At 42.4% G+C, this 14,975-nt stretch overlaps 1 protein-coding gene across 3 annotated transcripts in view; it reads left to right on the top strand.

The window, feature by feature from the left end:
- The window catches only part of ITPR2 (inositol 1,4,5-trisphosphate receptor type 2), a 1,735,249-nt gene that overhangs the window by 1,421,473 nt on the left and 298,801 nt on the right, over nt 1–14,975 (top strand). For all 3 annotated transcript variants that reach the window (XM_078674117.1, XM_078674116.1, XM_078674118.1), the window contains 2 exons: nt 2,829–2,936; nt 12,671–12,863. In XM_078674117.1, the coding sequence (XP_078530243.1) occupies nt 2,829–2,936; nt 12,671–12,863 (301 nt within the window). The remainder of the gene's footprint in view (nt 1–2,828; nt 2,937–12,670; nt 12,864–14,975) is intronic.

The following is a 14,975-nucleotide window of genomic DNA, read 5'->3' as shown; positions in this document are numbered from 1 at the left end:
TGCCCATGCGCACTGTAGTCCAGGGGAGGAGCCACCTATCTCGTGATACTTCGAAGACTCTTCCAGGACAACAATGTGCAATCATCCGGACCCAACACTAGGCAGCAATCTATGCAAAAGATATGAATGTCAGCAGCCCTACATGCCAAGAACAGATGCATACTGGTAAGTAGCATATTCGTTTTCCAATTAGCAAGGAGATTGCAGGAACCTCCTGACACCTTTTTTTAGAGGTTGAACATACCCCAATAATGCTGTCAATGGTGTGGGTTGTACAGTCTGCTCTACCACGAGGGATAAATGTTGAAAGACCACCCCCCAGTACGCCCGCAGTGGGGCGCAATTCCATGCAAGATGTGGAAAGTCAGCCTCAGGGGTAGCGCATCTAACGCATGCATGTGATATGCTGGGATCCATCTTTGCAAGCAATTTTGGGGTTACATGAACTATGTATGTTTTTAAAATGTAATAGTTTATGGCGATGATTATTCGAGATGTAACACGTTTGTGCACAAGTTAGTTATTGATGTGCCTAGATCCCGTTCTTAGGCTGCCCGTGCCTTGGTCCCAGCTACGGGGCGGAGGTATAATGATAGGTAAATATTTCTTTATTTAAGGCTACCCTTGGTATTTGTTAAAAGCGCTCAATTTGTGGTTTACATGTGAAATTAATGTTTTGACTAACCATAAGTAAGTTCCAACATGTTTCCACTGAATTAAGTGCCAAATCTGGTCAACAGTCTTCTTCAGGGGTGCATAACTTCCTACCTACCTAGAGATGTGCAAAGCATGCAAAAATGAAGCATAAGGCTTTCATACCGGTCTGCTGTCCCTTAACACTGAGCCCTGTAGGAAGGAGCACAATCATATTATAAATTAACAAATGTTAAGATTCTCAAACAATTGTTCAAATATAATCAGTTGTCATTAGTGTGTTCCCCTGTACCATTATATACCACTCTCAGCATACTCAGCCCACTCGGGGACACTACTAATCTCTACAAAAAGTATGTGATTCATATGTAACAGCAGTTACTGTAAGACATAAAAAGAATGTATTTACATGCAAGTGGACATTATATTGTCTCTTGTAATCCGCAACAATGATAATAAATCAGTCTATCACAGCTGACCTTTGCATCCCAAAACTACCTCTTAGCTATTGCTATTTAAAAGGTTGAATTTCATGAGTTTGTATCTCTTTAAATTGTAGGGGTATTGTCAAGTGTTTCATCATTTCAATCTGTGTAACACCTGTTACTGTCTCCTCCAAAATTTTCATCTTAGGATACCTTTGTTAAATAAATAAACTAAGTGACCAGACTGCCTATTCTGTGCTGGCAAGCAGCATTAAAAAAGCTAACTGTGGTAACTCCATTGTGGCATGGCACTTGGCTGGCACAGACCACAGGCACAGTATTTTCCCAGGGTGACTTAATATCAACCCTTGGTGACATCTGGAAATTTGGTTGCATCAAATCTTTTGAGGCTTTGGCAACGGAGTTCCATTTGCATAAGTCACCATTTTATCGCTATCTGCAGATGAGATATGCACTGGATTCTTGCTGAGAAGACCTAAAAGCAGTTCCCGAATACAGCTCTCTTGAGGTTAAGCTGATAATTTAATTACAGTTTAAGGGAGCGAATTCAGGTCTGTATTGGGCTTTCGTTATACATTCATTTGACCTACTTTTGCAGGTTAGGGCAGCATGGGACACAGATGTGGGTGACCGTGAAGAAGAGGATTTTACAGCTAAAATGACTACTAGGATACTGGCCCTTCCTATGCCCTTACCACTCATCTAATTTAAATACATGCATATGTGTTATAGCGACTTTGGCACGTGGGTTGGGCGGCAAGGCCTGAAGGTTCCTGGTGCAATGCTGCCCCCGGCACATTTTACCATGCTCTATTGGAGTTTCCAGTAATTGCCACTTATTGGAGAACAATTAACAAACAACAGGGACAGGTGGTGAGTAGACGGCTGGAACTAGATCCCAAGATTGCCTTCTGGGATTGAAAGATACCATGGGAGGCTTTCGTATTGTTCATACTATCATGGCCATCAGATTTTTGGTAGCTAAGAGGGACATAGCACGTTATTGGAGGGGCACACATGACCCCACGACTAAATAATGGGTCAGTGTCATAGATTTGTGTGCAGTGATGGGCTACATACAAATATCTTAAAAAGTGGGGCAAGTAGACTACCTCTACTGCAACTGTGTAAAATGCTCATGGTATACATGTCACCCTACTGAGTGTGTTGAACGTTTTCATGGAGCCAGTACTGGTGTATACTGCACTGTAGAAATGTCATGGAGACATCTGATACCCACTCCCACACGTGTTTCTTTTGTTTATTGTATTGTAAAAGTTGATGAGAAGAGAAGTAAAAAAGAGGAAAAAAACAGAAAGAAGTATCAGTAAATTGCTTGAAGCTTTACTTATTTACTACCACTCTGCTATGTTGAGATGAACACATAATCCCTAGCATGGATGAATGGGGGTGAGGTATTACCATGGCAATATTTGGCAGAGAAGCTAGTTAATTGAATCAGATTCTTGTACGTGATGGCAAATTTCAGAACTCAGAAGTCCATCCCAGACATTCCAAAAGTAGTGTAATGCTATAATATCAGATTGGGCACTATGTAGAAGCGATATAACAATACTAAAAGAGGAAAACACCCATTTTCATTGACAAATCTGAATTTATTAGAAAGCTAACTGGTAATTAAGTTTCATCATTCAAGAGAGAGGTGGGTGGGGAAAACATGGTTTGAAATACTTGCCGTCAATACCAACTAGTTGTGTTTGTTTTTAGCTTGCCCGCCACAACAAAACATTGCAGCAGATGCTAAAGCCAGGATCCTATTCAGAAGAAGGGGACGAAGCCTTAAAGTACTACGCCAATCACACTGCTCAGATCGAGGTATGTATTTTTACAAGAGTACATGCTCACCAATTCTTCTTATGAGGTACGGAAATATTTTAATTTCAAAGTTTATCATTCGAAATTCATCTTCCAAATCATCTCAGCACTTGGGCATCTGCTTACTGGGCTTAAGATATATATGTATGTCATACTTTCTAGTATTAGTACATAAATAATTGCTGTGATCGTTTGTGCACCACCCGTCTCCCCCTATATCGTTTATCATGAATTTTCCCCTTCGTTGTACCAGCATCATCTGATGGCGTAGGTATGCACATTTTTAAAGAGGAACACCATCACAGTAAATTATCTTACTGTTAAAAATAAGACGTATATTACATTCACCAATTACTGTAGCTATGTTGGCAGTGAAAACAACAATCGTGAATACACAATCTTTTGCCTTGCTCGGCCTGCAAGCTATAGTTTACAATCCTCTAAAGAACCGCAGATGCTGAGCAGAAGGTTAGTTGAGTTTGAGATTGTTTGCCTTTGTAGTTATGTCTAAACAATGAGTGCTGTCGATCTGGATAATTTTAATGCCTATTATTTATATGACTAAAGACAAGACACACAAGTTGCAATACCAGTGGTGGTTTAACCACTATACTGCAATAATACTTTTTGTTCTTTCTGAATGTGAGGATACTAGGCAAGGTCTTAACCGCTACCGCGTTTTCCCGCTGTGCGCTGGAATTTCAAAAATGCGCGGTTTGTGACAAAGTCAGCTCGTCATCCGCGTAGCGCAGGTAACGCCCATGACGAGCTGGCTTTGTCATCCGCATCGAAGGGGTTAAAGCTACTGAACAATACATTTTATCAAACCACAGTGTTATTAGCTATTTCATGTATTTCTATATGAAACAACAGATTCCAGTGTTTAGAATTATTGGAACTAAACATTAGTATGTCTTGCAGGTTGTCTTGCTTGACACCACTATCTTCAGCAAGGAGCTACAGGGGTTCTATAGCAGTCAGTTCAAGCCCCCACTCACTGGTTCAACACAACTGTATGACCTGACGCTGTTTTTTGAACAGTTCTATGTGGATTTCTATGTCTATTGTGGCACCCACCCTTTGGCGTGCTAGCTAGGCAGTTAGTATATATACTCTCTGTCCCTTGTCATGAATCCCTGTTCAATTTTAATATTCTGTCCCCTTTTCATACATCCTACTGTGTGGTGTAGTGTATGACTGAAAAGAAATCACCAGAGATGTGAGAAAAAATGTGAGAAGAGATGTGGCGTGCCTCACGGAAGTAACACCATGGGGGTCCACTGGTTGGTTCTCACCAGTGGACTCAGGTTCTCAACATTAGCACTACCACATCAAAAAATAAAAAAGAACAGAGAAAAGAAAGTATTGTGATGGTGAAAAAAAGTTGTGCACCACTAGTAAATATGCTGGTGGTACGGAGAATTGTCTGGCTGTATCTAATTGCAATTGTGTGTGCTCTTAAATGTGAGGGATCTGTCTTCAGTTAGGTCACATCGCTTTGACAACTAGATGGCTATGATGGCTTGGGTGAATGGGGGTGTGGGGATGTTAGTCCAACATGTTCTGATGGAGTTGTGTGTTTTATAAAGAACCGAACTGCTAGGGCACATGAGGTTAATGCTTAAGTATTTTTTGTTTATTGATTTACAATTCAATACATCCCATTACATGTATCGTCTTCCCTTTGCTATTAATTCATACTAAATTACAATAAGTCATTTTCAAGCAGAATTTCTCTCCAATACAGTGCATAGAATGTAAGAGAAAATGTTTGCCACCCTCTGCAATAATTTGACAATATTGACTGTGGCGTTGATTGCCACCTCGATTCCGGCCAAACCCTCCAAACCCTGCTGGATCCCTGATAATCCCTCTATTAAGGAAAAGCTTACCCTAGTCATAGTTTTCTGGTTTTAAGATGTATATCTACCAGCATCCTGTTAATTGTTTGTATGCCACTGAAACTATCCCCTCTTTAAAGGAACCCCACCTTAATGAGAACAGTTTTACCCTGACTATGACTGCATTTGGTAATGATATTAAACCTTTCATTTTTTCTACTGCATCAAACTGTACATTACTTCGGATGGAGATTGGACTACCCTACACTACCTTTACCATTATGGTTGCTATTCAGCCTTTTGACCAATTCAACCAGATCAGACCTACTGTCACGTTATCCGCTGAGATTTGCTGGGCACCCAAATATCTCTGCAGCAAGTATAACATTTCTTAAAGTACAGCCTTTTGATCAATTCAACCAGATCAGACCTACTGTCACGTTTTTCTTTGTTGCCAATTTCTTTGTGGCTGAGTGTTAAAATAAACTAAATGTATAAGTTGAATGTCAGAACCTCCTTTTCATGGCTCTTCCCCTCGTGACTCCACTTCCTTTCTTTTGCTAAACCTTGACTGCCAAATTATGCGTTCCCGGAGTAATTTTTCTCCAATTCCTGCTCTTATTACGCCAAAAAGTGTCTCTAATTAGAATATAATTTACAACCGTTTAACCGGGATTTACGAAATTCCACCTACTATAACATTCTCTAAATGTATTTTGGGGATATATTCCAGTGATCAGAAATACTTCAGTTTATTTGAAGTAATGCATCCACAGGGCTTCCATTCTTATAATACTCTGCAGGGTAATATGTTGATTTAAATCCACTACATTGTCGGTTCGAAGCCCTTTTAGTTGCACATGTAACCACGATCAAAGAAGGTGATATTCTTCAAAAGTCCTTATCTGTGCAAAACTATTGTAACTTTCTCTACTCCTGACCTTTGATTAAAACAGTTAAAGACGTTACATTATCATTGTTTTAATTCAAATGACATATAAGTTCCCAATTATAGACGTACTATTCCCACAAACAATCAAATAAAGAATTTACCAGAAATGCATAAAATCAATATCTTCAATTAAATGCGCCAAGGTGTAATGTTTCTGCTAATTGTATTAATTTAATTTCAAGTTTTTAATGACCTTAAACCCTTCACCTCTTTGAACATAGATTTGCATTCCTCACTTGCATGCTGATGTAAATTGTCGGAACCTCTTTTTTGCTTCTTTTAATTTTCATTGTCATTTTGTAGGCAAACAAGTGCATAAACGTTTGACTATTAAGTAGAAAACCAAGCATTACAGGATTGATGTGACGTTCATCGTACGCACAGCACCCATTTCCTCACAGGTTTCAAACACAGTGCCTTGCAGAAAATTCAGAGCACTTATTAGTGCCACTACACATATAGAATGGATTGTGTCATCACAGGTTATGATGCGATCAAGTGTATTCAATGCACATTCAATGTCTTTTGAGGGGATATACTTTTTTATCATATGATCACTGTTCGATACATTTCTCACAGTGGGAATTATATACTATTTTAAAAGGACATTTCATGCTGGTTTAATCTATTGTTTATGCATGATGACCAATGAAGGCATTAAGGTAAGGATGTATTTCATCTTAGAATGCAAATGTCAGTGTTTTCGGTTTGAGTTTATAATACAAATGTATTTTAACTACACCGTTTTCCTATAGGTTTTGTTGAGTTCACATCAAAAAAGGTCTTGGGTGCAGACAATTGTTCGCAGAACTAATGTTACCAGGACATAACATATACTTAGACTGGACTTAGGATAATGAATTGGATGGCTCTTTTGGCTATCTCAGTTGTCTGCTCTTGATTCAGCGGCTTTTCTCCCTGTTCTTTTGTTTCTCCCACCCAGGAGCATTTCGGACACACATTATTCTGATTGGATGAGTTGTATCTTTATTCTGCATACTTGAAGGGACTTTTTTTTTATTTTGGTTTAGACGCTCCATGAGAGTGCCTGTTTCCTTACTCTCTCTCTCTTTTTCTTTTTATAAACACCCTTGTTACTTTTCCTAGTCCCCGATGTTCCCTATCCCGTTTACTGCCCTGCCCAAGCCCCATGTTTTTATATTTTTCTTAATTTTTATGTTTAATTTCAAAGTGCTTCCAGGCCACTCTCTTTCTTATTCACTCTCCCTTACTCAATTCCACCCTGCTGCCTCACTACCCATTCCGCATAAGAATAATTTAATTCATAAATATATTTATTAATGTATTGATATATAAATATGTATATGTAAATATGTGTTTGTACGCGTGCTTGGCAGCTTGCTCCCTTTTAAGCAATGCTTAAGCTTTTTACCTTCTTTCATTTTAATCTACCAGTCTACAATGGCCGTCAGCCATGTTACATTGGTAAATTATAAAGGGCTACCCAGTGTTTAATTTGCAAAATATGAAGTGCAGGTGCTCAAATGTTTGTCGGAGGCCACACCTACTTTTCTCCAGCTCCACCCACTTCCTCCATTGGCTCCACCCACTTACTCTATTAGCTAAACTCACATCCTCAACTGGCACTGATGAAAGTCAGATATAATACCTGATCTGAATTTCCGCAAGGGAGCATTTCTCATAGTAAGGTTTTGATTGGAGGTTTCCCTGCCCTGTGAACATTTTGAAAAAGATTAAATCAAAAGTGCATTTAAAGCACAATTTTGGAATAAATTATCTAAAATCACTAATGCATTGAAAATGGAAAATGTGAGTGATCTATATGCTGATTTGGGGAAAGGACACTACTGGGGTGTGCCATTTTTCAAAGAGTCTGAGTTCAGAGGTACAACTTTTACATAGCTTATATAGGTGTGCACTCACTGTGATGGTTCTTCTAGTTTAGAAGACAAACTTAATTTCAAGGGCCGCGCAGCGCTTTATATCAAACCAAAGAAGAACAGCAGGAACATTATTCAAATGCATAAAATGCTAGGCAAATATCACAAATGGTCATTTTCTGGTTTACTGTACTGAATAAGCTTATGCTTTTTAAGGCAGCTATTTTATCCACCTCATTAAAAAAATAAGCTTTTGTATGATGGTGTTCACAGCCTATAAAATATACTGCTTTGTAAATTCTAGTAATTAGAATGAATAAATCAGTGATATGCTAACAAGCATTGCGTGACCTGGCTTTTCTGTTGACCGGAGTAGTATTACCAGAAGTGACAAACAAAACAGTCATAGAAATACCCAAAGGTAGACGCCATTGTACTAGTCTTTGATGCAAGCACAACCTGAAGGGAGTAGTTAGATCCTTGCAAGGGGCGTGATGAGAGAGCTCCAAACAAGCTGTGCAAAGAGAAAGGTGGGCTTTTGGAGAAACTGTTACCAGAAACATGCTGCATGTTGGCAGTTAGGTGTACGTTTTTTTCCTTGGAATCACGTTTTGGCTATAAGAACATGTTTATTTTGCCAAATTAAAACAGGCATGCCAGATTTTTGGATGGCATCTGTGTGTGCCTACACGGCCATACAACAAAAAATGTGGAATTTTATCATTAGATAGAGTAAGTATATGTACCTAATCAGCAGTTCAGAAGAGCAGATTTCTAGGACAGCGAAGAGAAAGTAAACAGCCATGATTATTATTATTATTATTATTATTATTATTATTAAATCGATTTTTGGTAAAGCGCATGGCTACCCTTAGGCATCCCAGTGCTGGTTCCTGGCATCACCGCATTCCTTTTCTACTGCAGCTTCTGGAAGAGCCAAGTTTTTAGTTGTTTTCTGAATGGGAGGTGCTGTGTTGTGGATCTGAGTTGGAGGGGAAGTGTGTTCCACAGAGTGGCTGCATTGTATGAAAACATACGTCCCCCCGCTCTTGCCCTCCTAATCTTTGGTACCTTGGCTAGGAACAGATTGGCCGACCTCAGATTGCGGCGGGGGCAATGAAACGAGACCATGTTCGAAAGGATTTTTGGGCCTGTGTCCCAGAGGGTCTTGTGCGCAAAGCAGAGTGATTTGAACCTAACGCCCTCGGATATGGGGAGCCAGTGCAGTGTTCTCAGTGCTTGCTTGGCTGCATGTTTCCTGGGGAGGTTGTATAATAGTCTAGCTGCGCAGTTTTGAACCACGTGATTAATATCTTCTGAAGATTAAAAAGACTTGAAACAACCAGAGCTTAGCTATGCATTTGTGGTAAAGTGAGGTAAACCATTTTTTATTCCACGGTCTGTAATTAAGATCTCGTTCGGAAGAGAGTGAAGATAATTCCTCTCACTGATCTTTTAATGCAAGCCTAAATATGTGGTCAGTGGATTTATATTACTGAAACTTGCAACTGGTTAGTGCTCAAATGGCAGGCAATGGAGCCATGGACCGTTAGGCCATCACCAGTCACACACAGAGCCTAGGTTGAGGTTCTAATTTCCTGTCTGCGCTATCCCTGATAACTGGCATTCCAGGAGTGCGAGAGCAGCAAGAGCGAGACACAGATGTCCATTTTTTGCCAGCCTGCACAGATTTTGCATTCAGAATTGGGAGGAATCGAGGATACTTCAAGGGCAGGGGCCGGGCGGGCGGAAAGGGCAGGACAGTTTAACTTAGCTCCAGCCGGGCTATATCATATTCATCAGTATCGTGCAGCACTGGTATCTTGATATACAAGTGTACGGCCGGCGGCAGGTACTACACAGCACTCTGCAAACAGTCCAATAGTGAGGTAAATCCAATATATCAATGAATGACGCACCATGATGCTTGTAGCAACGGCCCTGATAATTATGTGCCGGTGCTAAGCACCGGAAAGCTCCGGCACAAATTAAGCACTGGGGCTACCTGTATCAAGACATATGCGCATGCACCCGTTATGTAATTACACATTTGAAAGGGATAATTAATGGTATCTCTTTTCCGCTTTTGTTCAGACTATTGATCCCTAGGCATCATTTTTTTGTACTTATCATTGATCACCCAGATGCCGTAGGGTCACTCGGGTTACCCCTGTGTTCTGGCAATGAATTTTGTTGCGCACACTGCATCACCAAATGTGATGCAGTGCGCGCAACGAAATTCATTTTATTTATTTAAATGTTTACTTACCTGTAAAACTCCGTAATCCATACATTACTACCCCCCACCCTGCCCCTCCCCCTGCCCACGTCACCGCCCTACAGAAACACCTACTGCCGACTGCCACTGGTTATCAGCAGTTAGTTATCAACTGCAGTGGTCGCTGATCTAGCCAGCGAACCGCCCTCATGGCACGGGCCTGGTGACTCCTGTGCTAATATTACCAGTCAGTAATCCACGCCATAGCCACTGCCTCGTGCCTAGGGGTCAGTTTCCATCTGTGGTATTATTAGCAGTCAATAATGTAGGCCGTGGCCGCTGCCTATGGGTCAGTTTCCAGCTGTGGTAATATTAACAGTCAATAATCTACGCCGTAGCCTGTCCTAATTGCACGGAGCTAGTTGCCAGTTATGTCATGCTTAGAAGTCAATAATCCACATTGAGGCCATTGTGGTGTTTTAGCAGTCAGTAATCCATGCAGTGGTAATTGCATAAAGGGCGAGTGGCCAGCTATGGTATTATTGGCAGCCAGTAATCCATATAATGGCCTCTGCACACGGGCCCCTTACCAGCTGTGGTGTTGAAAGCAGTCAATAATGCACCCAGTGAAGCTGATACTTCTCCAGCCGGGTCTGGTAGTAGCCAAAAGAGACATGGCGAGGACCTGGGGGGCAGATACTACTCCAACACTTGAAGAATGGCGGAGAGGGATGGATATGTATATGTTGGGGGAGAAGACGACATACAAAGCAAGGGGTGCCCCAAAAAAATTTGGAAGCCATGGCTGACCTACTAGGGCCTGACGCTCACAGACTCGCAGTAGATCGTGGTGGGGGGAGGGGAGGAGAGATCCCGTTGACAGACACTATCTGTTGTTCTTGACTGTTTATGTACCAGTGATCTCTGACCTCGCTGTACCTGTAATGAACACAGAAACAAGATGTTTTGTACATCTGATGTGGTATTGCAATGTGATTAAGAAAATACAAATAAATACATTCCCCAAAAAAATAATAATGCACCCAGTGGCCACTGGTCATGAAAATGCCAATTGCCAGCTATATAATTAGCGGTCAATAACCCATGCATTGTCGCTGCCCAGGGGCCAGTTGCCAGCTGTGGTATTACTGCCATTTAGAGATCCTGGCACTGGCTACTGCCACACCAGTCCTAGCACCGCAGTTAATTATTTAACTTATTTTAGAGCCATCAATAAATGGTTTAAATCCTACATTAAAGCGGTTATCAGTGGTGTGACTTATGCCTTTCCTCTGGTGACAATACACAGAGTTCCGTTGCTCCAGAACACTACACAGATGTCCCAAATTACCAAAAACAATGCAACACAGTAGGATTCATGAAACCTCCCACCGAAGCAGTACTATGATAACCACAAGGTCTTACAACATATTGTGAATTAAAACCTGAACATCAAGCTTCTGAAGGTACAATGTTATGTTATGTTAGGTTCTGAAGGTACAATAGATCACAGTCATCCAGCACAATATCCTTGGTGCAACAACATAAACTGTTGCATGGTTAAACACTTATAAGGTCCCAAAGGCGAGACCTATTGGCTATGCCAATGTTTGTCTTTCTTGCCTCTGAATTTTTTTTATAATTTTGTTTCCTGTTTCAGTGTTACATACTTTTTGATAATCAAATCATTTATTTTAGTAAACATATGTAAATACAATGTCATACACTCCCAAAACGTCTGCAGGTCACTGCTATGGTGGTTTTTGTGGTGGTATGTAATGTGTGCATTCTGGGCACCATTTAGCTTTTAAGTCCATGCAATCTGTATGGGACCATATTTTTTCTAGGCCTATGCATTAATAACGCTGTATAATGTTCACCTGTTGTCAGTATTTTTCATCTGAGCCTTACGTTCAGTTGATTTAGGTTGTTTTTCACATGCAGACAGTGGGATTTTTAATTGACTCAATGCCTCCAAAGAGCAGTGAAATCGCCATCAGACAAAGCTGAAAAAGCCTTACAAGTGTCACTGAAGATGAGTAATGAGAGTTGGTACCAGCATCTTGATGTGTGGGAGGTGGCCCGGGTCAAGATCTTTGAACCGATTTGCAGACATTACAATGAGGGGACAACTCCAACTCAGTTTTGAGGCTGGTCCCTGCCTTGAGCGGATTGTTGGTTTCTTATCTTTTACCCCGCATCCCCATCACACCTTCCCTACGGACATTTCACTGCCTACAACCGCAGTGCTGCTGAATTAGGTGCTGCTGTGTAGGCGGGGAAATGTCCATTGCCTAGAATGACGCATCTCACGGTCCGCATCCCTTTGGTATCTGAATGTAGGACATGCTCTCTCCTCTATGCTTAATTTTAAGAGATTAAGTTTAGGAATTTTAGGAGAATAAGTAAAAGGCACCGTGTACTAAAAATTAGAACACATAGCAGATATTGGACCTAGAGGTGAATCCTTTTCTCCGCTAACACTGCAGTGAGCCCATCGGACTTTTAATACACCCCAAGATGGTTCAGTGTGCCACGTGTACCCACTGCAATGACGTAGAAACCCCCCAAAAAGAAATTCCCGAAGTATATTTTAAGTTGGACTTTAAAAAAAAAAATTCTGACTGCTGGTACTGCGTACTATTTTTGAAAAGTTGGTTTAATTAATATTGTTTCTGTCAAACATATCTATAGTGTGTAAGCACTTACAGCAGGTGCTACTTGCACTCCATTATTGCACTGTCCTAACTTTTTTTTAATAATGTCCTTATCTGTTAGCGAGTCGAACACTTGTCTGCTGGATTTGATGCTTTGAATATGAAAATAGTCTAATATCAGCTTTTTGGGTATGCGTTTTTCAGATTGTTCGCCATGATAGGACGATGGAGCAAATTGTCTTCCCAGTGCCAAACATTTGCGAATATCTCACGCGAGAGTCAATGCGCCGCGTTTTCAATTCAACAGAAAGAGATGAACAAGGAAGCAAAGTGAATGACTTCTTCCAACAGACTGAGGATCTGTACAATGAAATGAAATGGCAGCGGAAAATAAGGAGTGAGTATCAACATTTGTAGATTATGCAAAGAAAGCATCACATAATATGACTCTAATTTCTGGCGAAGTCTGATCCATCAGAAAAAGGTGCTGTATGGTTATGCAGTGCAAGAAGTAGAAGGTGCTAACTATTGGCCCAAGGCGATGCTAAAGGTGCAAACCCAGTGTCAACAAGTGGTGCAAGTGACACGTAGAGTCTCTTCAAAGTAGATTTTATCGCGTAAAGCTTCACAAATGTTAAATATTCGAACAGGAGTATTTTCGCCCAAACATGCGAGTCCATACAACGCCAAGTAAGAAATGGATTACATTATATAATAGTGTTTGCAAACCAGTTGAATACACATAATTATATATGTTTTCTATACCTCAAAATAATTGTGTGTTTCCGAGTCAATTCATGATCTGATTTTATGTATTATTCATGCATACGTCCTGTGATTTTGTGGGCACTAGATATAAATATTTATTTGCACATGTTCTGGTAACAAATTAAATCCTAAGCACCCAAATGTAAGTTTTGAATTGAACCAGTAATTTAATTGTTAAAGCAATGGCAGTGAAATTAAACGGTGCCACATGGCACATGATTTAGATCAGCTGGTTATAATGCATTTTTATGTATCTCTTTTATTTTTGCATTTTCAAATACGTACAACATATGAGCAATCCGCAAGATGAACACCATCCACTCCGGATCTCCGACCGACCCATGCCCTCACCACGTCTTCAACAAGGCCGACGCTGTCATCGCACCCCACCTGCGGGACATCATCAACTCCTCCTTCGACACCGCCACCTTCCCGGAGAACTGGAAGCACGCCGAACTCAGCGCCCTACTAAAGAAGCCATCAGCCGACCCCTCCGACCTCAAGAACTACCGACCCATCTCGCTGCTCCCGTTCCCCGCTAAAGTCATCGAGAAGACCGTCAACAAGCAGCTCGCCGCCTTCCTCGAGACGAACGGATCCCTCGACCTCTCGCAGTCTGGCTTCAGGGCCAACCACAGCACCGAGACCGCCCTGATCCCAGCCACCGATGACATCCGAGCTCTGCTCGACAACGGAGAAACAGCGGCCCTCATCCTCCTAGACCTCTCAGCGGCCTTCGACACCGCCTGCCACCGTACCCTAGTACAGCGCCTCAGCAACGTCGGAATCCGGGAGAAGGCGCTGCAGTGGACCATCTCCTTCCTCGCCGGAAGGACACAGAGAGTCCGCCTCCCCCGTTCAGATAGAAGCCACCGAAGTCATCTGCGGCGTTCCTCAAGGCTCCTCGCTCAGCCCAACCCTCTTCAACGTCTACATGAGTCCCCTCGCAGCCATCGCACGACATCACAACCTCAACATCATCTCCTACGCCGACGACACCCAGCTGATCCTCTCCCTCACCAACGACCCCGCCACCGCCAGAGCCAACCTACACGAAGGGATGAAGGAGGTAGCCGATTGGATGAAGAACAGCCGCCTGAAACTGAACTCGGACAAGACGGAAGTCCTCATCCTGGGATCCTCACCCTCCGCCTGGGACGACTCCTGGTGGCCCCCCGCCCTCGGCAGCGCACCCAAACCAACAGACCACGCACGCAACCTGGGCTTCATCCTGGACTCATCCCTCTCCATGACCAGTCAAGTCAACGCCGTCTCCTCGTCGTGCTTCAACATCCTACGCAAGCTACGCAAGATCTTCCGTTGGATCCCCACCGAGACCAGGAAGACGGTCACCCAGGCCCTCGTCACCAGCCGACTGGACTATGGCAACTCCCTCTATGCCGGAATCACCGCCAAACTCCAGAAGAGACTCCAGCGGATCCAGAACGCCTCAGCAAGACTCATCCTGGACATCCCCCGTCGCAACCACATCTCCGGACACCTGCGAGACCTGCACTGGCTCCCGGTCAACAAGAGAATCACCTTCCGTCTCCTCACCCACGCACACAAAGCCCTGCACAACCAAGGACCAGGATACCTCAATAGCCGCCTCAACTTCTACGCTCCCGAACGCCAGCTTCGATCGACCGGCCACGCCCTCGCCGCCGTCCCCCGCATCCGAAGAGCTACCACAGGGGGAAGGTCCTTCTCCTACCTCGCCGCCAAGACCTGGAACTCCCTC

The sequence above is a fragment of the Lissotriton helveticus genome, chromosome 1_1 (assembly GCF_964261635.1).
Source record: "Lissotriton helveticus chromosome 1_1, aLisHel1.1, whole genome shotgun sequence".
In the NCBI taxonomy this organism is placed as follows: domain Eukaryota; kingdom Metazoa; phylum Chordata; class Amphibia; order Caudata; family Salamandridae; genus Lissotriton; species Lissotriton helveticus.
The sequence above is the reverse complement of the archived record's forward strand: the minus strand, read 5'-3'. Positions and strand labels throughout refer to the sequence as shown.